At 51.8% G+C, this 22,531-nt stretch overlaps 1 protein-coding gene across 3 annotated transcripts in view; it reads right to left on the bottom strand.

Moving 5' to 3' along the window:
• Klhl29 (kelch like family member 29) overlaps positions 1-22,531 on the bottom strand; it is a 294,244-nt gene that overhangs the window by 59,614 nt on the left and 212,099 nt on the right. For 2 of the 3 annotated variants that reach the window (XM_042696802.1, XM_042696803.1), the window contains exons 4-5: positions 3,202-3,343; positions 95-607 (exon numbers count right to left, since the gene is read on the bottom strand). In XM_042696802.1, the coding sequence (XP_042552736.1) occupies positions 95-607; positions 3,202-3,343 (655 nt within the window). The remainder of the gene's footprint in view (positions 1-94; positions 608-3,201; positions 3,344-22,531) is intronic. The other variant, XM_042696804.1, reaches the window with a different exon arrangement.

Here is a 22,531-nt window from a genome sequence, read left to right as displayed (position 1 = left end):
AAGCACAGTCTGTCTGGCCCCTGCCGTGGAAGTGACCGGGCAGGGAGGCATGGAGCAGGCACACAGGGAGGTGTGTGTGGGTGGCAGGACTTACCTTTGGGGTGCCCTGGGTCGGTGAACTCATACTTCCCCACGCCAATGGTCCGCAGCATCTGCAGCCCATGGGCCGAGTCAGTTGTGGGGGGCCCATTGGTGGCAGGGGCATTGTTGGGGAGAGCGGCGGATGGCTGAGCCGGTGGTGGAGGAGGCAGCAGGGGCCCTGCCATGTGGCCGTTGCCCACAGCAGTGGGTCCGGGGCGGGCCACCTGCCCCACACCAGGCAGGGTGGACACCGCCAGGGGCTGAGGGCTGGCATAGAGGGCCTGGGCAGGCATGTTCACCACCACGCTGCTCAGAGGCTGGGAGGGCGGCTGCGGGAGTGAGTAGTGGCCGGGCATCAGCGGAAGCTGGGGCCCCACGTGGGGAGGCAGTGAGGGGGTCACCCCGATGACTGGGGCCTGGACGTTCACAGCCGGGCTGAAGGAGGGAGGCTGGGCCACTCCATAGGAGTGTGCGATCAGGGCAGGCTGGTTCCCGGCGGCCACCGTGGTCACCCATGGCCCTGTGCCTGCAAGGGAGACGGAAGAAATATTATCTGCCGGTTAGACATCCATCTCACAAACACCGACTGCCTTAGATCTTGGGCTGGGTGCTGGAGTCACACACGTGGGTGACAAGCCTAGGAACTTGGCAGACCAGGGCTCTGTGATTCTAGCACTCAGGCTAAGGTCTTTACGAACTATAAGCAAATGGCTGTGAAAAGTTCCAAGGAGAAAGCAACAGTCTGCCTGGGAAAGGTGAAAAGCAATGAAGCAGAGTGCAAAATGTTGAGGCCTTTGAAGAGACCTAGGTTCAAATCTCAAGTCTGCCGCTTACTGGCTAAGAGTCCCAGCAAGTCGCTTCTGTACTTCTGAGCCTCGTTCTTGTCACCTGTTAACTGGAACTGGTGATGCCGACCCCCTCGGGCCACTGAGAACTGATTGAGGAACCAAAATAAAACTAGAAGAGATTCTGGCATGTGATAAATGTTCCATAACTGTGGGTGTTTCTTCTCCCTTTCTGGAGAATTCTGAGGGAGGGAGGGAAGGAGGGAGGGACAAAGAAGCCACGTGGTGGAAACCGTTGAGTGCTAGGCTTTTGGAGAGGCAAGAGCCTGGGGCCTGACGAGGTGTACCCAGGTGGGGAGGGGCCAGTGGGGCCTAGAAAAGGCTGGCAGCACACTTTTTGCTGTGAGGCTGAGCTTTGTCCAGCCCTCTTGGAAACAAGAGAAGCCTATTTTAGCTTCTAAAGAAATTCTGGCCAAATAAGGGGGTCCAGACCTATTTCTTGAGATGCTCTGTATGTGACGTAGCCACTTGTGCGCAGATCAGGAAAAGCAGGATGCCCCCTACTCCCTGAGCTGATTCAACACGGCAGTGACCCAGCGGGGCTGGACAAGGAAAGCCAGTCTGGGTCATCTGTGACTAAACGAGTCCTGGTCTGGGTTCTCCATTGCCCAAATGCTGCCTTGGTTTTTGTGATTTCTCTGGGTGGGAGCGGGGGAGCAGTGGAGACTGAAGACGGTAAGAAGAAGCCAGAAGGTGGGTCTGACAGCTCCCTCTCAGGAATAAAATGGTCTAGCAGGGAAGGAGTCCACAGGATTGTTGGCTCTGCCAACACCAGGGGGTGCTGTCAGTATGGTGGTGTAGTGCCGGGACTGGGACTCTCGGGGGCCTGGTCCTGTGCCCTCTTAGCTGAGGGGCGGGAGGCACAAGGCTCATCTGCTGTGGGTACAACATGGACACCAACATCCCAGGACTCCTACAGTGTGGAGATGACACATGGAACAAACCATAGGATACACGGACAAGAAATATTTATGATTTTGAGACTGAGAGAAGCTGGGGAGTACTAGAAGCCCACAAACATTGGCAAAGTAGTCCTGGCAAGGTTCTAGAATGGGCTGCTGACGGGGACTGTCCTCACACTAAACAGAGGAGGTGGTTATCATCAGGAGCCAGCTGGGTGTCTCCCAGCCAAGCTCAAGTCTCCCCAGGACTAGCCAGGGAGTCTGGGAAAATGTAGCAGAACTCGAGTCCAGTGGGTGTGTCTGCAGAGAACTCCATGGTAACCAGAGATGTAGAGAATGAAAGGGGGACAGAGACCTAAGGAGCGGTCTCTAGTCCCGTACGGCAAGCCCTGATTATGGCTTGGATCGCTGGCTGCAACGACAACATGGAAAGGACTGTCACTGGTCTGCGGAGGACAGACGACACTGGAAGGACAGGGATTAGGGCAGCAGTGGGAATGGGAGTCTAGGAGATCTGAGGGTCACATGGGCAGGTGGGCAAGGCCTGTCCTTTGGTCCCCAGACCCAGCTGCCTAAGTCTGACTGTAAGGAGGTTAGACAGGGATAGGCTCACGGCCAGTGCTGGGGTTTTATTGTTAGAGGCCATGTGAGGGGGACTGGGCTTGCACAGATATGGCTGAAGGCTGCATGAACCACAGTGGAGGTGCTGGTTACACTGCACCTGAGCTCTGCGGGTTGTTCTGGCCTTGGGACTCAAGAGGGACACAGAGCTGAACAGTGATCCAGTGAAGGGGATGGGCATTCATGGATTCTGGGGCCTGACCAGAGGGCTTGGGGTATTTATCTAGCCAAACACTTGGAGAAGGGATGACAAGGCTCTCTGGTGATCTGTGAGGCTGCTGTGTGCAAGGACGAGCGGGTGTGACCTGGGTATCCTAAGGGGCAACGATGGGGCTGGCAGGAGGAAAAGGAGGACACGCGTGGTGGCTGGAGCTGTGCAGACAGAGGCCGCGTGGGGTGCTGTGGGACAGGGAAGTCCCAGCTCGTGAGCACAGAGTGACTAGTCCTCACGGACTCACGGCCAATGCAAAACCTCCTGGAAGATGCAGAGTTTGATTTCAATCCAAATACTGCGGTTTGGGAACGACTACACAAAATTAACCTGCACCTCACTGGAAGTTACCTCTATAACGCTCCTGCTCTCTCAAATACTCCCCTGCACCCGGCCTTTGAATATCCTCACCATGAGAAGAGACACGGCTACAACACAGGAAATAGACTGGACCCTGTCCCCCCGGGCCTGAAGTGTCTGTTTCTGCAGAAGAGCAGGACACCAGCAGGCAGGCGACCCAGAGGGCAGGTGATGTACACACCTGGATTGTCGCTCTCCCTCATCTGTTTGGAGGGCGGCTCATCGGTGTCCCAGGGTGTGGACTGGTTGATGGGTGTCTGCCCCCACCGGATGCTGGTTGCCAGTCCCTGGGACGGATTGTCCGCTTTGGAGATGCCAGGAGCCTGTGGGAAGAGATAGGGAGGGTGAATACAGCTTGGTCCGAGCTATCCTCTAGAATAGAACACCCTTGTGGCCTGCATTTTATCTCCTGGGCTCAGGGCGGAGGCAGAGAGTTGGCTTTGCAACCAGAGTCAGGTAGGAACTGCAGGACACCTGGGCAGAGCCACCATAGCTGTGGCCTCTGCCCATTCCTGATTCCTGCCTCCGAGTCCCAAGCCAGGACTTCCTCACGCCTCTCAGTAGCTGCCAATTCAAGCTACTGCACAGGGAGGAGCGTTCTATGCTACCACCTGGGGTCCTCCAGTCCTCAGACTGCCAATAACCCACCACAGCACAAACGCTACAGACTTCTTCAGGACAGGTGCTAGGCATCCATGGTGGATTCACAGCCACCCTCTGACAGGTGGCTGTTTTACAAAGGGTTCCTGGGATAAGATAATGCTTGGTCTGCTGAGACCCACCATCAGGTGGCAACCTGCCCCATCCTGCCCCGTCCTGAAGAGGATGGGGAACAGGAAATGAGGCATGTTTAGGGGGACAGCTCAGACCCTGCTCCTGGGCTGGGGGTGGAGGTGAACATTTGGGTGATCAGAACAGGAAGTTTGCTCTAAGACTTCACTCTCTGGCTTAGGTTTGCAGAATAAGAACATGAATGCTGAGGTGAAAGTGAGCATTGGGACAGCTCTGGAATATTACACAGTCATCAAGAATCACATTTGCTAAGGATTCTGGGTGAGAATGCAACATACTCACAACTACTTATAATGTTAATTAGAAAAACAGACCGCAGAAGCTGGGTGCAGGTGTCTTGTACCTGCAATCCTAGCTACTTGGGAGGCTAAGAATGGGAGGATTGTGATTCAAGGCCAGCCCTGGCAGAAAAAGTCCTCCAAACTCATCTCAAGAGAAAGAAGGTGGGCGTGGCCATGTGTCCCTGTCATCCCCAGTGAGGATGGAAAGCTTAGAGTAGGCAGATTGTGATCCAGGCATGGCATGGCCAATGTGGGCAGCAAGACCCTGTCTCAAAAACAGGGCAACAAAGGGCTGAGGGTATGCTTCAGCGCTAGAGTACAAGCAGCTGGCAAGCTTGAGGTTCTGAGTTTAAACCCCAGTTCCAACTAACTAGCAAAAAAAAGCAGGCCAGAAAATGACATACCTATGTCTTCCCGATGTGAATGTCTGCATGTGGAGTAACGTGCGTAGGAGGGGTTAACCACAATGTTAGCAGGACCTTGGGTGAGGAAGTGGGGGGTAACGTCTACTCTTTCCTAGATCTTCCAAATTTCTTGACCATGGTCATTATCATTATGTATAATAAGTTCCCCCTAAGACATTGTGTGTGTGTGTGTGTGTGTGTGTGTGTGTGTGTGTATGTGAAAGAGAGAAAGACAGAGAGAGGGAGGGGGTGTCACAGTCCACCACCAGGCTGAGGGTACGGTATGAGGTAGAATGAACAGCTGCCTTCTGGGAAGTGTCTGAGACCAAAGGAAGCCCAGGGGCATCTTCAAGTAAGTGCCACCATCAGGCAGTGACTTCTGGTGGCATTCAGCCAGAGATGCAGCTGTAGGAGGGCTGAGCTCCCTGACCAGAGACTCTCCTGTCCTAGGCCAGGCACAGAGCAGTATGGGCAGTACGCTCCGCAGCTCTTGGGGCTTGGTCACATAATGGAGCCAATACACAGCGTTGGCATAGAGCCTGCAGGGAGGAACAGGAGCCATACTGCTTTAGGCCCCAAGGCTGAGCCGAGCTAATTGCATTAGGTTGCACTTTACCTCTGGCCTGCACTTCAGATGCTCGGCTTCTGTGCACAAGAGTGCAGAACAAAGAAAAAGCGACTCTCCCAAGAAAGGAACAATTCCACAGGCAAATGTCCTGGTCAGAGGCTCCCGTACTACTGTGACTAGGGGAAGGCAGGGGGCATGTGTGTCAGGGCTGAGGAGTTAGCCATGTTTAGCAGCAGTACCAGGGAACCACAGTCTGACATTTCCAGTTCTCCAAATTGATAGCTTTCAATGTGTGCCTTGTCTGAAGGAAGAAGCCATCTAGCCCCTCAGCAGCCCTCTCTGTACTTCCAGACCCTGGGGTCCTGGTGGCACAAAGATTGGTCCCCTGGAACTAGAGTCCCCTGGAATGTCTCATTCAGGGCTCTCCATAGGGGAAAGTTTGAGTTCTGAGACCCCAGTCTCCTTCACTGACCATGTGGAAACCCCTCCTGCCAGGAGGGGGCGCTGCAGCCCCTCACTACTGCCCCAGATCCTCAGGGCTCCCAGGCAACTGAGATTTCCAATTTTCACATTCTGTCCTGCTGAGGCAGCATGTGGCCTTGAAGGGAAAGAAGGGTTCAAGGAACGTATCCTGGGATGGGCAATGCTGCCAGAAGAGTGTGTGTGTGTGGGGGGGGGGGGGGTGGGGGGGTATCTTCTTGAGTTTGGGACACAAGTTCTGCCTCTAAAACTTCTGCTCTAAAGTTAAGCTAGTTTCTGAACTTGGGAAATTATATGCCTTTCTGACTATCTGTCACTCAGGCCCTTGCTTCCAAACACGCCTGCCAGCGCTCTCTGTGGCTCCTTTGTGCTTTGGTGTGTTCTTCAGCAAATAGGTATTGGGCCCATGTCGACCACAGGCTGGGACAGTAGGGATGTGGGCAGCTCGTACGCAGCCTTATCCTCAAGTGTCTCTTGCAGTAGAGTGGAGAGTCCTGGTGTACAAAGGGTGTGAACTGTGTTACGCCCAGCACAGAAGCTGGGCAAGCCGGCTGGAGCTTGGGTTGCTGCAGGAGGCCTGCTGTTTGGCTGTGTTTTCCATGACGACGACTAGCAGGTTCTTAATCTTTTTTTTTTTTTTCTTTTTCCTCCTTTAGGGAAGATAAATAAGGCTACTCATATTCTACTCTGCTAGGAACATCTGAAGCAGCAAGCCACTTGCTGTTCAGGAATTTTCTTTTATTAAAACAATCTAGCCAATGTTTCTTTCTCTCTAGAACACTGGCTCCCAGGAGCGGACCCTCAGGGAAAGGCTGGTGATACAGAAGACTGGCAGCCTGGCCAGAGACTCTCCTTTTGCCAAGGGCCCCAAGCTCAAAGTAAAGCCATGGAGAGTTCAGTTTCTAGCAGTTTCTGGGGTCATGTATGGGTCTATGACCCCAGTTGGGAACTCAGCTTCTGATGGCTCTTTCCTATGGGACAGAACCCCCTTCAGGTTGGGGGCAAAGCAGGCCTGAGTTCCAGGCCCCCTCAGGGGAAAGGGGTGGAACACAAATACAAGAAAGCTACGAAGAGCCACCAGCCAGGCGAAGTTGGCCCCAGCCAGCGGGGAGGGAGGCAGGGCTGGGTGGCCTGTACTTGCTTGCTTCTTCTTACTGCCACCCAGACCTTCCGCCTTTCTCGAACATCACTGGCTACAGCTTCTGCCCCAGTGGCATGGTAGCGCTTGGCAGAGAGAGGTAGATCAGCAGAGCCAGCCCTGCACAGTGGCCCTGTCTGCCCATCATCAGGCCCGAGCAGGCTTCTCTCTGCTTCCCTTTAATGAGATGCTAATGGGATGCATCATTAACGCAGCAGCTTCTTAAACCCGAGCTCTTGTAAATTTTCAAAGGTCACATTTTTACGGTGGCTGACAGCATCCTGCCTCTTTCAGCGAGGGAAGAACACTAAAGACCCAGGTCTTTTATGGCCGCAGCTCTGTATGAGGCAGCGGCACAGGTTGACGGTGCCTCATGGATCATGTGGCTGCACTTTACTGGTCTGGAGAGACAGTTACACAAGGTCCACCGAGCTGCTCCGAGAATGCAGAGACACCTGGTAGAAGAGGGACGGGGGTGGGGGGTGACACCCCATGGGGGGCACTTGAACTCACAGGAGCGCCTCTGCTCACTAGCCATACCCCCAGGTCTACAGCAGCCTGGGGAGACCTCTTTGGCGAGTGTCACCATCCAGAGAAGAGCACTTTGCTCAACTGTACAAAGATACCATCTAGACAGATCAGCAGTGGCTGGGTGGCTCTGGCGGACCCTCTCACTTGCTCTTACAGCATCTCAGCACTCCGGGCTCTCTTCCTGACCCTGTCCTGGTGGACGAGCTCCATGATGGCAGGGGCCCAGCAGCCCCCATGCCAGGAAAAAAAAGCGGCCTCAGAGCCATCCCATTGGCCACCCGGAGCAGCCTTGTCACTGTTGGTTCAATGAATGCGTGAATGCATGGAGTGCCCTTTGGGCACACGGCTATGCGATCGCCAGCCCTCCCCTATCAGGAGCACCCTGATAAATGATGTTGCACCCCATCACTGCCTGGGCACGTTGCTGGAGGCCTAGCTGACCCAAGCCACTGAGCCTATCAGCCCCTCCTGAGTGCTTGGGTGTAGGATGCTGGAGGGTGACTCTTGATTCTGTGGGGATCTGTGGGGGCTGGGGACTGAGGGTCTCCAGGGAAAACCAAACCCAAGCATATTCCATTGCTTCCCCAAGGAGGTCAGAAGGGGCTGGAAGTCAGAGAAAGCTTCCAAAAAGAGATGGGTTGGCGCTAGGCCACAAAAGCTCAGCAGGATTCAGTAAGGCAGATAGATCGGGGCTGAGGTTATACCACCAAAGGACCCTCTAATGTCTAGCACATTTCTAGCCCAGACATATCTGACATAGCCCAGCTCCAGGGTCAAGTAGGGGGGTCAATGGTGCCAGCACCCGTGGCCCTCTACTGCCTATAAAGCTGCTGCCAGACCAAGAACTGCGGGGCTTGATGCCCTGTCATTGTGTGGAGCAGACAGATGGCAGGGGCTAAGTGCCACTGAGCACAGGACAGCTCCTAGCAGCCCCGCCCTCACAGCTGTGAGCCCCCGCCTACCAGGGAAGCTTCTGTTCTTACTCTAGCCAGGAACACTGCCAGGCACGGGGACTCAGCAATGGTGGGATTTACTAGGACTTGTAAGGATCACAGTGTGGGAGTGAGACTGCTCAGAACAGACCTGCACTGTAGTTTTGCTCCCACCCTTCTGAATGGATGGAGGGACTGATGGCACAGACCAGAGAGGGTAATCACAATGAAATGTGAAGGAAGACAAGAGAAAGGAAAATGGAGAATCAAAGATACGCAGAACCGAGTCTTCAGTGACTCACAGCTGGAATCCTAGCTACTCAGAAGGCTGAGATCTGAGTCCAAGATACTCCTGTCTCCAATTAATTAGCAAAAAGCCAGACAGAGCGAGCACCAGTCTTGCATGAGAAAGCCAAGTGAGAACATGAGGCCCTGGGTTCAAGCTCTAGGATTGGTGCATGTTTGTATGTGCTCACGTGTACACACACATACATACACACATACACGCTACACAGGGGAAAACTGAACTCCTTATCAGTCAAATAAAAAAGCAAAAAGCATCACATAAGCCTGTGATGACTTTGATAAACCAGAGCATGGCATGTGCCATTTCCCTAGTCCTGGGCCTGAATTTCCATGAAAACCTACAGCTTCTGCCTTAGTTTCTTGGGCCCTATAGGTCAGAACAGTGATAAATGACCACCTCCGAGGAACTGTAGTAAACACCACAGACCACCCACAACTGTTCAGCTCTGAGGGCCTGTGCACAAATTTGAGAGCTAGTAGAAAATGTCATTCAGCCAGTAGAAAAGATGCATACACAATCTACTGTGTAAGTCAGGCTCAGACAAACAAAAGGTTCATGTTTTCTCTCATACGTAGAAGTTAGATCTGAATGATAAAACATATTATATAGGCTCCCCTATGCTGATACATACAAGTGATTAAAGTATGGTATATACAGGGGAGGATTCCAATGCGGGGGGGGGGGTGGGTAGGAGAGCTTGAGGTCAGACAAACGGAGAGAGGAAAGGAGGGTAAGTACCATCATAACATTCAATCGTACATATCTGAACCAGAAGCAGGTAAGTTGAGGGGTTGAGTGCACTGGGTAGGGAGAGATGGGGGGGTATGGCAAAAGGGGTGACATTGATCAAGGGGCACTATATTCATGCACTGACATGTTGAATCGAAATCCCTTTGTACAACTAAAGACAATAAAAGATTTACTAAAAAAAAAAAAAAAAAAGGATACCCAATCTACTGTGTTCATTGTAAAGTAACAAAGATCAAAAAGTCACTTGCGTGTTGCTCTTGGCAAACGCATCTGCAGTTTTATCTGCATCCCTCTGCGTTCTGCAGAGGATCTGGGCCGGCATAAATACAGAAGGGGCTGTAATTGCATAAATGCTAAAACTAGACTTAGCGCAGCCTCTCTCCCCCTGCTGCCCCAGATGGCAGTGTCCTCGGATGAAAGACTGAGAGGCCGCTCGTAGCCACCCGACTCGGGGAAACCCAGTATCGGTGGGATTTTGAAGGCTGCTGGTGATAATGGATACTTGGGTGGCCTGCTCCTTACCAGGAACCTTTGCCATATTTTCCTACTGCCCTGTGCACGTTCAACAACCTTCGTCAAACACTTGCCCTGCGGTTTCCCTTGTAGCCAGTGCGCAGGCATGTGACCCGTCACTCAAGCAGAGGGCAGTCTGGAAGTAGACGCACCTCCATTGGAAGGGGGCCTGCGCAGCTCCAAGTCCACATTCTGTAGAGACTGATGGCAGAGACCCAGAGATTCGAGTGGGTGGAGACACTGCATCCTCAGCCTTGTGCGAGGAACTGTCATCTCGCTTTGCTTCTTACCCCGAGGGTTATGGGCTGGTCTGAGGGGAACAGGTGCCTGCATGTGGCAGAAGCGAGCAGGGCTCAGGCCCCTCCAATGAGCAGGCCCTGGGTTGTCCTGGAGAATCACATCACAAAAACCGCCAGCTCCAGACTGAGCATCGCTGGGCAGGCGAGGGTGGACATTTCTTTTCAGCATCCCTCCCTCTGCAAGGCCTACAGGGTCTTCCTGGTGTCCAGGAATGGTACATGATAGAGGCCAGTCTCAGTGAACAGATCCACGCTGTGGAAGAAGAGTGCATTCACTTCCAAAGGTGGTGCAGCCTGGAAGGCTTCCTTGAAAGGAATGGCATTCGGCTGGAATGCAGGCTGGGGAGGAGATCTTTGGATGGCTGGGATTTTTTTAAAGCTGTAGCTCATGGATCACACCTAGGTTTTCTGGCACCGTGTGTACAGACTGCAAAAGCTTGTGAGTAGAGTGGCCAGTCCCTGCCATGCAAGAATTTCCAGAGGGAACACACTTGCCATGCATCTGGGGTATGTTAGGACTGGAGGGGACTGGACTCCTTTCTTGGAGGTTCTGGTTCAGTAAGTCTGGGGCAGGGGAGCCCAACATGTGCCTCTCTAACAAGGCTATGGTGATGGCAAGGTAGGTAAGTCCCACTCGGGGAAGCCATAACTATCTTTCACTCAAGTTCCCAGGCCCAGGCCCCTAGCCTGGGAGGCTCATTCGCTGCTTATTAGTTTCTGATTGGTACAGGTTTTGGGGTCTTGCTTATGCAGCTCATGGGAGCAAGCTCCTTGGAGAGGTCACTGTCAAGGACTGCTGTTCTGGGCCTCAGTTTCCAGAGGTCAGAGGAAGTGCTGACAGACAGCGTAGGTAAACCTTGTGGCTTCAGGGAAGAGCAAATGACACGTAAAGGTCTCTCCAGTTCTCAGACCTGATTGCTATTGAACTCAAACAAGAAAACAAACGGCAGCTAAATCCCCATTTGGCACTGGGGAGGGTCTCACTCAAAACCTTCTGCCCTCATTAACCAGGCTGCCCTCTCTGGGCCTCTGGCCCCAGGCTGGCACCTTGGCCTCCCCTTTGGAGCCCCACCAGAATGTGCTCCGGAGCCCGATGAAATTTCTAATAATACTGACCAATGATGTGTTAAATTGAGACACTTCTAGCTCGTATGCCGGAAACGGCACGATGGTTTAAAGGACCAGTGCTTACCTTTCTCTATCAATTTGCTGCTAAATTACTGCTTTCAGAGCAACTTATAGAAAAGTAATTCTTTATTTAAATTTTAATTTCAATCTTGTCATTTTAAATATATATTCAGATTCCAATCATATTAAGGAATATGATGATGTCTCTAGAGGGTAAATGATCCTGCCAGGAGGCTGGGTGGTGGTGGGGGGGTGGAGGTGTGAGGAAATGGGTGGTGAGGAAGGGCCAGAGGGGGAAGGAGAGACCCCAAGGGAGAGGATCTAACGCTGCCTTCCTCCTAGGATTCCAGTGCAGCCGGAGGGTCAAATACTCCAAGTTAAAACCATCACTCACTTCCTGCGCCTGCACCATCACAAAGATGGAGCCATACACAGAGCCAGATAGAGGTAGGGTGGGACTTCCGGGTCGGCCACCATTGGCTCCTGCTCAACTACCTCCCACTGGTGAGGCAAGGTTAAGAGCTGTTCCTTTCACGAGGAAGCCCGTGTTCATCTCTTCATTTTACTGCTGAGAGAAATAAGAAGTTCCAAGAATACTCAGGGGCATGCTGGGACTCTAACCTGGGTCGACTCTTAGGCCATTTTGTGTTGTTATAACCCAATACCCGAGGCTGAGAACATGATAGAGAAAAGAAGTATATATTTAGTTCACCGTTTTACTTTATTATTTATTTACTTACTGGGGTTTGAAATAAGTTCCTCATGAATGCTAAGCAAGTATTCTACCACTTGATCCCTGCCACCAGACCTTGATGCTTTAGTTCTTTTTCAGATAAGGTTTCATGCTTTTACCTGAGCTGGCTTGTATCACTATTACCTATGCCCTAGTGTAGCTGGAGTCACAGATGTCTATCATCCTACCTGGCTTGCTTGTTGAAATGAGGTCTCACTAACTTTTTTTTTTTTTTGGTTGGTCGTGGGGCTTGAACTCTGGGCCTGAGCGCTGTCCCTCATCTCTTCAGCTCAAGGCTAACGCTCTACCACTTGAGCCACAGCACCATTTCCGGTTTTCTGGTAATTGGAGATAAGAGTTTCATGGACTTTCCTGCCTGGGCTGGCTTTGAACCGCGATCCTCAGATCTCAGCCTCCTGAGTAGCTAGGTTTACAGGTGTGAGCCACTGGCACACGGCTAGCTTTTTGCCCAAGGTTGGCCTTGAAGCCTGATCCTCACAATCTTTGGCCTGTGATTGTGGGTATAGCTAGAATTACAGATATGAAGTGCTGTGTCTAGCTAGGCTCAGACTTATTTTCTCTTTCTTTCTTTCTTTTCTTTCTTTCTCTTTGCTGCTCTGGAGGGAACTAATTCACTTCTACCAAACCTGATGTATTCCTTCTTGAGAGAAGAGTCCTCACAACCCAATTACCTTCTGCTAGGCTCTGCTTCTTATAACCTCCATTATGTCAGGACGCCACACTGGGATCAAGTCTCTAGCATGTGAGCTCCTGGGGAACAAGCCATCTACCAAAGCACCATCCTGAGACCTCCAGAATGGGATATCCAGGATTTTCTCAGCCAATTCCACACCCTCTCCTGCTTCAGCTCACCCCTACTAGGGCTGACAACCGCAAGAATAGGCTATTCATGTCAAGGAGGAGCCCACAGATTCTGGGCTTAGAGGTTCAACATTCAGAACCATGGCCACGGCTCCCTCCTCCTGCCTACCCACTGGGCCTCCTGCTCCAACCAGGATGTACACTGGGGCTGTGGAGGTCAGCTTCAATCACTCTATCATCTCTTTCTCCCTTAGATCCCAGCCTGTAAGCCATCACTAAAGTTTCCCCAGTCCCTCTCAGATGGGGCCAGTTACTTAGACTACCTCTCTACTCGCTTCTAGGAGGACATGCTGCTGTACCCTCCCATCCTCAATCTTCAACCCTCCCGTCCTCTCTTCTTCCCTCTTAATAGCTTCTTCCTTTTGGAATTCCAACAGTGTCTGGATCAAATCTTTGATGACTTCACTTGGCATTCTGGAGTCCATCAGCCTCTTGTCCCTTCCATTATGGTCAGTCTGGGTGCATACCTCTGCTGGCTCCTAGCTTTCATGCCCTCTTCTGCTCTCTTCCATAGTTCTGTGACTTGACCTGTCCGCCCCCCCCCCCCTTTCCAATTTGGTGACATCACCTCCCAATGCCAACCCTAGTAGTGTTTCCCCATCTTTTTCCTCTGAGCTGCCATACTGGCTTCCTCCCTCCATTTCTGTTTTCCATGCTTTTTTTCCCCCCCACTAAAGCTCATGGGCAGTGTGTGTGTGTGTGTGTGTGTGTGTGTGTGTGTGTGCGTGCGTGCGTGCGTGCGTGCGTGTGCGCACTCTTCTGCCCTCTGTTCTCACACATGGACATGACCTAGCACTCATACCAGGCCTCCTCTCAGCCTCTCTCAGGCCTGTTCGGGCAGGCCCCACCTTCTTTCACAATGGGTTTTCTGGTATGAAGCACCTGTGTGACAGCCATTGTCTTCGACAGAGCTTTCTGTAGTATTCTGGAAGTGTATTTGCTTTTCCATTTTCCAACATCAAAGTCTAGTCCTTGGAGACATTTGTGCAGACAGCCTTCCCTGGCAGACATAAAGCAACCCTGGATGGGGCTGGCTTCTGCACCATGTGTGCCCTGTCCACATCCCCCTCCCCTAGCCCCCTCCGAGAGACCCCCTCCCAGTGACGGGCCTCGTGGACAAAAGAAATGATAAATCTGGCAGAACCTTACAACTCCATGCTTTCAACTTTTCCTCTAACAACTTTCAACCAAAAACTTCTTAGTCCTATTTCCAAGTAACTTTTCATCCATTACAAAACCCACAAAATTTTCAAAGGGGCTTTGAAATAAGATCACCTGGAAAAAAAAAAGTCCATCACAAATGAAAGTCTTTGAAAAGAAAGAGGCCTTTCCTGTGCTTCAGCTCTGCTCTGATACGTTCCCTTTCATTCTGTAGAGGTGCAGGGCAGGCCTGGCCTCAACGCATGCCTGTGATGTGAGGGGGGCCAGTGGCCCAGACGGACACACGGGACGAGGGGGAGGGCGAGGGGCAGCTGCTATGGAGCTAGGCTGGGCCTTTGATCCCCCTTCAGTCATCTCTCATGGAGCGGGGCTCCCAACAGCTGCTCTTAGTACCATGCCTAGCCTGCTCAGTCTCAGGCTCCCATTCACCTCAGTCTTGGTGACACTCAGCTAGCTCCCTCTACAGCATGGTGACTGTCTTCATTCTTGTCTCCAAAGTGGGCGGGTAGGTAGGCGGCCAGGGCAGTCCCTGCTCTGGCCTTTGATGGGATATTTTCCAGAAGCAGAGCCTGCAGACGGAGAGCGTGGGACCACCCCTCGCTCTCCCCAGGGTCAGCTGCGGACTCTCAGACACACACCCGACAACACCCGCTTCCGGGAGCCTTTGTCATGCTCAGATTTGAAGTCTTCAGTGCATCTGAGTGAGGAAAAGTCCTCTGTCCCTGAGGCTGGTGGCGGGGTTAAGTGTGGTGTGAGGATGAATGTGGCTTCCTTGATTGAGCCACCTGCTGATCGGGCCTGGTACTCTGTCACCTGAAACTCAGAGCATCCCATATGATTCTGACTCAGGTTTCTGGGCCTTCCTGGAGACAGCTCCCAACCACACCAAGAAGAGCAGAGGGCTCTTCACATCTGCTTGACTGAGGGTTCAGCAAACATCACCCCAGCCCCTTCCCCGTTGGCATTTTGGGATCAAGTAAGCTCTCCAAATGCATAGGACCCATCTGAATCAGAATGAAAGCCAAAGCTTTATCCCAGCCCCTATCTGCAACTCCGCCAGCCCCGCCCCTCCCCGCTGTGCCTTCTTCTGGAACCTCCTAACTGTGCCTTCTGGAGTCCCCTTTTCTAGATAGAGGCCTCAGCAGAACATTATCATTATTTTTTAATTACAAACACAGCCTCGCTGGGTAGAGAAAACTGCCCTCAATTTGCAAACCCTGTGCGTGGGACTCCCAGAGCTGGCTCTGAGATCGCAAAGTCGGCTGAGAGTTGGACTCCAACCCTGCCCGCCTAGCAACACAATCCTGATACAGACATCCTCAGCAACCTCATTAGAGGCCTAACAAGAGAGGGGACTGAGGCGAAGTCACACCAAGGGGCAGGCAGGACAAAGAAACAAACAACACGGCACAAATGTCTTTGTAAGGCGGCTCTGAGGAAGGAGTTAAAACTGTTTTTCTCCCAGGGACTTCAACACTCCCAGAACCAAGTCAGGGCTGGATGGGTGTGTTTCAGGACACAGGTCTAGATTCTAACAGTCTGGAGCTTCAAGCTCAGTAAGACTGACCCCCGCTCTGCTGAGGAATAGTCTAGAAGCATGCAACGAGGGACTCAGTTTCCATTCCAGCTCCCTGGTGTTCACTTGCTGTAGCTTCTGTCTGTTCAAGTCTATGTTATGAGAGCCACAAAAGCAGCCAGGCAGGTCCTGAGGACAAGGACCTTGCTCTGCCCCACGGCAGCTCAGCTTCCTTGCTTCACAATGGAGGGGACTGAAGTGACTTTTTTGGGTTAGTATTGAATTATTTTTAAAATAATATTTGTCATAATGAACTCCAGGAAATGGAAATAAGAAGTTTTCTCTTTGTTGCCGTCTTTGTTTTCTTTCCTTTTGTCTTGTTTGCTCAAGGTGGGGCACAATGCAGCAGTGGTACTCATTAGACCCTATGTTGACAATGAACTATATAACTTGTGGTTGGGGACAGGAGGTATAGCTGGGAGAGAGCAAGGGAAGGGGTGACATTGTTCAAAAATACACTCTTTACCTGACTTATGTAACTGTAGCCCCCTCTGTATGTCACCTTTATAGTAACAATAAAAGATGCATGAAGAAGAAAAGAAAATAAAGGAAATGGTATGAGTCAGTCCCAGGCAGATAGCTTCTATCCACATTCAGGAGGCCTGGCAGAAGAGGGCCAGGAAGCAGGGAGGAAGGACAGGGAAGCAGACCCCCTTGGGGTAGGAGAGGGTACTGGAGTGCTAGCACTCCATGCACCTGGGCATGTGAGGCTCTGGTCTTGTTCTACACATTGGTGGGGTAACCACTCTACTGGGAGGGGGTGCCTGGTCCCCCATAGAGACAGCTGGGAGATGGTATGTTGGCTTTCTGCCTGTGGCTGCTTGCTGAGGATCCCTGGGCCAGGGAGAGAGGATTCCAGCTAGGTTCCTCCACTGATACTCCTTCCTCAGCAGGGACTAGGCTGCTTGCTACAGGCTTTCCTTCTTCTCACTTCAAAGTCAGCACTGTTTGGTGGCCAGAGTTCCAATTCTGTGCTGGTCTTATCTTCAGTTGTATCATCCATCCATCTATCTATCTTTTCCCCCATCGTCCAGCTATCATCCATTCTCCCTCCCTCCCTCCCTTCCTTTCTTCTCACACTTACTGGATGTTATCCTGTGCTAGAGATACAGCCATGAGTAGTTTAAGGCTTTGAGAAGCACACAGGTTACTGGAGGAATACCAATCCTACCTTTATCAGCTGACATACGGACAGGCTAGTTTATAACCCCTCATAGCCTGAGAGTTCTTTGGGGTAAAGTCTTAGTAAGAATCCATTTCTGCTCCTTGTTATTTTAGTTAGGAGCACATACTAGGATGGCTTGGACAACAGAAATTTATCCTTCACAGTTCTGGAGGCTGAGAGGTCTGATCTTAGGAAGTCACCATGGTGGGTTTGGGTGAGAACTTGTAGAGGCTGGCTGTCTCTGCTGTGTGCTCACATGGTGACCAGAGACAGAGAACACTGATTTTCTCATGGGGACACTAGTATAGTCACAAGGTCCCACTCACGATGTCATCTAAACTGTATTTTCTCCCAAAGGGCCCTATCTCCAGATACCATCGCAAGGGGAGGAAAAGGTCCTAACCTATAGATTTGGGGAGACAGGATTCAGCTCCTGGCACCCATAGAACATACACGCAGCGGGTATCATTGCCTGAATCCATGTATCTGTTGTTTCTCTGGCTCCACCCTGTCCACCAGCCCCCTGGGTATGTTTAATGGAGAGACACACACGCAGACCTGACTAGCATACTGAGTGGCCCTCCCACCAGCCTGAGCTCTAATTTTCAGATGGTTTGCTCCCCCCCCCCCACCCTCACAACATAATCTCCATGATCTCTAGACTTTCCCAAATGCTGTTGAAAGGCTTGTTGTATTTATCTCCGGAGAATCCGCCGTGCCCCTGTGCAATTTTCCATTGTCATGGTTCATTTTAATTTCCTCTAAGGCTGTTGGCCACTCTCGTGTTCAGAAATAGCTTGTTCCACTTAATAAAAGTGCTTAAATATGCACATACGAGAAGTTTCCTTTGCTTGCTCCTGAACAGCACAGTAAATGGCGTGAGTTACATGCCCTGCCTTGTGCTATGAATGAGGCTCAGCACAGGCCTCGTGACTGCTCAGGAAGGAGAAGCTCTGAACCAAAGATTCAAGGGCATAAGGAGGCCTCCAAGAGCTTCGGAAGAAAACGGTGCCAGCCTGGATTGCCCTGTATCGCATTGCCCAGCTGACAATACCCTGGGTTTCCCCATTCACAATGCTCAAAGCTCTGACTTAGCAGCCAGAAGGTCTGGATTCTGGGTTTCCCCATTCACAATGCTCAAAGCTCTGACTTAGCAGCCAGAAGGTCTGGATTCCAGGCCTATTTCATCACTGACTTCGTGACCTTGCTAGCTACAACCTCTCTGAGCCCTTGTTTCTTTCATTCACCTACACTATCATTTTGATTTGAAATGCCCTCCTAAAGCCCATACCCTCAAGCTTAGTAGATGGCTTGGCACTAATGGGAGGAAGAAGGTAGGGCCTCCTCCACATGGGAGGTGTTAGGTCATTGGGAGGTGTGCCCTAGGAAGGTATTATGGGACTCTGATGTCCTCCTTTTTCTCTGATTTTCTTTCTGGCTGCCATGAGGTATGGGAGCTTGCTCCACCATCTGCTCCCACCTGTTGCCACCGGACCAAAGCAACAGGGCCAAGCGATTAAGGACTGGAAATGTGGAAACTGTGAGCCAAAATGAACCTTTTCTCTCTGTGAGTTGATTATCTCAGGTATGTTACTGAAAAGGCAGAGCTAGCTAATACCATCTTAAAAACACCTATGATAATCCTTCCTTCAAAAGACAGATTTCAGTAAGGAGTGGAAATTCCCTGCTTCCAGAGCCTACTCTAGCATCATGGATGAGGCAGGAGGCTCAGCAAATGGGAGCTATTACTACAATCAGGGAACCAAGGACACGAAAACGTTAAGGACCCTTTTCAAAAAGGATGCCCTGTCAAAAGTGAAGTCTTCTGCATCTGTTTTCTCTGGGTTGCTGAGGCCAGCACTTCCCTCTCAGGCAGAGGCTTCATCAGGAGAGGACAAAGGAGTGGCAAACAGGCTGAATCTGGATTCAGAAACTGTATCGGGAGACCTTGGTCGTTATGTGGGTATGCGGCCAGTCGGGACACTATGGCCTCTGGTGGTGGCTGGGTTGAATTGCAGGTCATTACCCATTTTGTGCTGGGCTTGCAGACTCAGGTGGAGAGAGGAGGGGCAACATCACTTAAGTAAAGTTACGAAGCAAGACTGCAGGTGATTGGCAGAGACTGGCATGGGAATGGGGAGGAGAGACTGAGTATTGACATAAATCTGGAATAAGATGGCCGTTGAAGGCCTCCAGTTTGTGACCTCATGAAGCCAGTTCCTATTCCATGCTCTGAACCTGGCCCTTCAGAACAGGGAACCTCCCTGCTTCTAGGGAACTCCTGGGATAAGCTCTGGAGATGTGAGGAAGAAAGGCCCAGAGAATGTAGACCTAAGAATTCTGGTCCACATGTGCCCAGAGATGCATCTTGTAGGTACTTGTCATTAGAACCCAGTATGTCCCTCGCCACAAGTGTGAGGATCGTGTTGGGGCTCTGCTCCCTGGAAACTCATCTGTAAATATCTGAGTAATCCCACTTCCTCATCCATCGTCACCCGGCTTCAAAACTCCCTCAGATGGCTCTGGGGAGCTAGTTTATTTATCTACTGGAGACCACACTGAAGTCAACAGCGGGCGCGGGGAGGCGGGGGGATCCTCTTGAATCCAATTCAGCTCTTTCCTGAATCCAACTCCAACATTCCATCCCCATTTATAGCCCCCGACCCCTAGAATGACACATATCTTCTTTCACACATGCACGCACACACACACACACACACACACACACACACACACACACACACACACACTCATGGCACAAAAGCTCACATAGCCTCTGTCTGCTCTGGCTCTGGGGTCTGTAGGAGTAGCTGGCAGATCTTCTGTCTGCTCCATGGAATCTTTCCTTTTCCAGTGGCTCTAAAATACAGTCCCTCATGGCCACTCTGAGCTTGTCTCCTAGACACTTTTTCCTAAATCAGCTTCCAATCTGACTCATTTCAGTTTTAAAACAAGAAAACATCAACAAACATGATGCCGGGGAAACAGATGGTAACAATTACAGGAGGGAGAAAACACAGCCCGCTCCCTCTACAAGGGGCAGGCAAACACACTGTTTTCCAGACAGCGGTTGTCTCCTGGACACCCGTGTGAACCTGACCCATCCTCGTGGCAGAGCACAGGCCAGCCCTGCAGGGGCTACAAGGTCTGCAAAGCACCATGAAGCAGGTCCACTGGAACCTGGTACCGTCAGTGCTTGGGTGTGTGTGTGTGTGTGTGTGTGTGTGTGTGTGTGTGTGTGTGTGTGTGTGTGTGTGTGTGTGTGTGTGTGTGTGTGTGTGTGTGTGTGTGTGTGTGTGTGTGTGTAAAGACACTGTACACATTCCAGGCAACCTCACTTGAGTCTTGACGTCCCTGAGAGGCCCTAGAAAAAGGTGAGATGGCTTCTTCCAACTGTGACGGGCCCTTGCACACCAGATCCTGAGCTCCTGAGGGCACTCTCGAGGGTGGTAAAGAGCCAGGCTGCAAGTTCAAGTCCAAATTCTGCCACTTACAAGTGGGAAGAATCAGAGGTGAGCTAAGTGTCCTTTTGGTGCCATCCTTGCCTCGGTTTACTCCCCATATGGAGCTCATTCTAGTACCCTAGGACCAGGAATTAGCACATCAGAAGAACCAGCACCACACCCAGAGAAGAGTGAGAGCTGTGTGCAGACACTGTCATTATTCCCCATTTCGACGGCAGGCTTCATGTCAAGTGCTCCCTAAGAAGCCATAAGGGCTTGTCAAGTGGGGGCTTGAGGAGGTGGCTTTCAGCTGGCCATAAAGGACAGACACGCTGGCCATTCTAGGAAAGGGCACCATCCGCTGAACTGCAATGGAAAGGATAAACCCGATGGTTGGGGTGGGGTGAGGTGGGGAGTGGGCTGGAGGGTCTGGGGATAGGCAGATCGAGTCCCGAGACATCGTCTGTTGTGCTTCATTCTCTTGGACCTGCCCTTGATCCATCTTTGTGGTTAGGTAGGACAAAGACTCCGTTCGGAAGCAGATCAGAGGGGTGGAGGGTCAGACAGGTGCACTCCACGGAGGAGGTCAGGTTCACTGATGGGGGTAAGGCACCTTACCTCAGCCACATGGGTACAGGAAACCCAGAGGGGATGGTGGCCGGGCAGCGAGAGGAGGCATGCGCCTTCAGGGTCAGAGCAACAGGGCATCAGACTGAGTGGCTTGAGCTTTTGTTCTTTCATTACCCAGGTGCCTCAGGCAAGGATTTAATGTCCCTGAGCCCCAGTGTCCTCATCACTGAGAATTCCAGTTCTCTGCATCCCCCGCCGGATGAGAAGCTCAGAATCCCGCTATGTATCCCAGGTGCCCAACCGCTCCTGGCATGCCCATGTGCTCGCTGCAGGTGATCACCGCACACCTGCTTTGGGGACCCAACTCTGTTCTCAGACAAACATTTGCACGTAAGTTCTGAGGTAGCAGCAACAGTCCCCAGCATATCCGTGACCGCACATGTCACACAGGTGTCTGATGCGCGCTCTGTCTCGGTCTCTCTCACACACACAAGGACATAGCTGTGGCCATCATAGGACATGGCTCCAGGTTCTGAGCAGCAGGCAGCAGGTTGGGGAAGCTCCAGGATGACAGGAAGAAGGCCATCTTGACCATCTTCACCCCTCCCAGGGCTTCCACCTACTAGCATGCATCACAGTTGCCTGGAAGCAGTTCCAAAGTGGAGAGGGCCAGCTTCCTGCTGCACAGTTTTGGCAGTTCCCTCTATTCAGCTTAAAATGCACCGACACTTCTGCTTGTTCTTCTGTGTGTGTGTGGGGGGGGGTGGCGCGGCTAATGGCCCTGTGTTTTCAGTCTGTGCATTTCTGGCCTCCTTAGCATCAGGGCTGAGAGCATGTTTCTCTCCTTCTGATCCCTTCCCTCCTCCCATCTCCCCCTGTTCCTCCTTTTCTTCCTTTCTTTCCCCTTAACCTTCTCCATTTCCCCTCCCTCCTTCTTCACCCACCTCCTCCCAGGTGCTCCGGATATCCATAATTATGCTTCCCAGCCTCTGCCATAGCTACTTCAACCTTCCCCAGAGGGCAACAGACTGGGGGTGCAGGGGCCTGGTTGCCTGTGCCAGACCCTCCTCCCCTCTGGGCCTCATTAGAAGCCCAGGCAGTTGGAAAGCATCTGTGGGCCTCTGCCTGGCTGGGCTTCTCCACTCTCTCCTGTGGAGCAGCTCATTCAGCACCTGCTCCTGTCCTGGGGCTGATGGGAACTGGGGACTCTTTGTGGGCCCCATCCCAATCTGTCTTTTGTGTTTCAAAGCAGTTTTATTCATTGTGTAGCCATGACCAATCCCAATCCCAGGGTGTAAGGATCGAGTGTGAACCCCAGATAGCACCTCTCAGCACTCCAGCCTGCCATATCAACCCTGCCTGCCCTCCCGTGTAGCTCGCTGCTTCCTGTCTGCAAGCCTTAGCCATGCCTGGTCCTCTATGTGTCCTCTGGGCTCCTCAACAGGGCTTAATCCCTCTGGCCCTTGAGGACTCAGACCAGGTGTCTTCCCCTCACCCAGATGCCTTTCTAGACAGTTCCCTTCTTGCCCAGATCAGACACATATATATCCTCTGATGGTCGGACATGTCACATGGGGCTTTGGAGAACCTGGGTGTGGTACTAGATTTAATTTCTATTTGTTCCTCTGTCACTCCATGACATTATGAATTCTTCAAAGCAGAGGGACTGTGTTGTATCTCTAGGGTAGGGTCTAGCACATAGTAGGTGCTGAGTAAAAGTGTAAAGAGAGAATTGAGGGAGGAAGCTCGTCGGTGAAGCTCCGAGGGCAGGGTGGACAATCTGGACTTCCACGGCTGCTGGCTTATGCCTCTATCTCTAAGGCAAAGGAAATTTTGAGTCCTTTCTAATCAAGCTGTC

Source organism: Dipodomys spectabilis, unplaced genomic scaffold (assembly GCF_019054845.1).
Source record: "Dipodomys spectabilis isolate Male_0828 unplaced genomic scaffold, ASM1905484v1 ptg000210l, whole genome shotgun sequence".
In the NCBI taxonomy this organism is placed as follows: Eukaryota; Metazoa; Chordata; class Mammalia; order Rodentia; family Heteromyidae; genus Dipodomys; species Dipodomys spectabilis.
The sequence above is the reverse complement of the archived record's forward strand: the minus strand, read 5'-3'. Positions and strand labels throughout refer to the sequence as shown.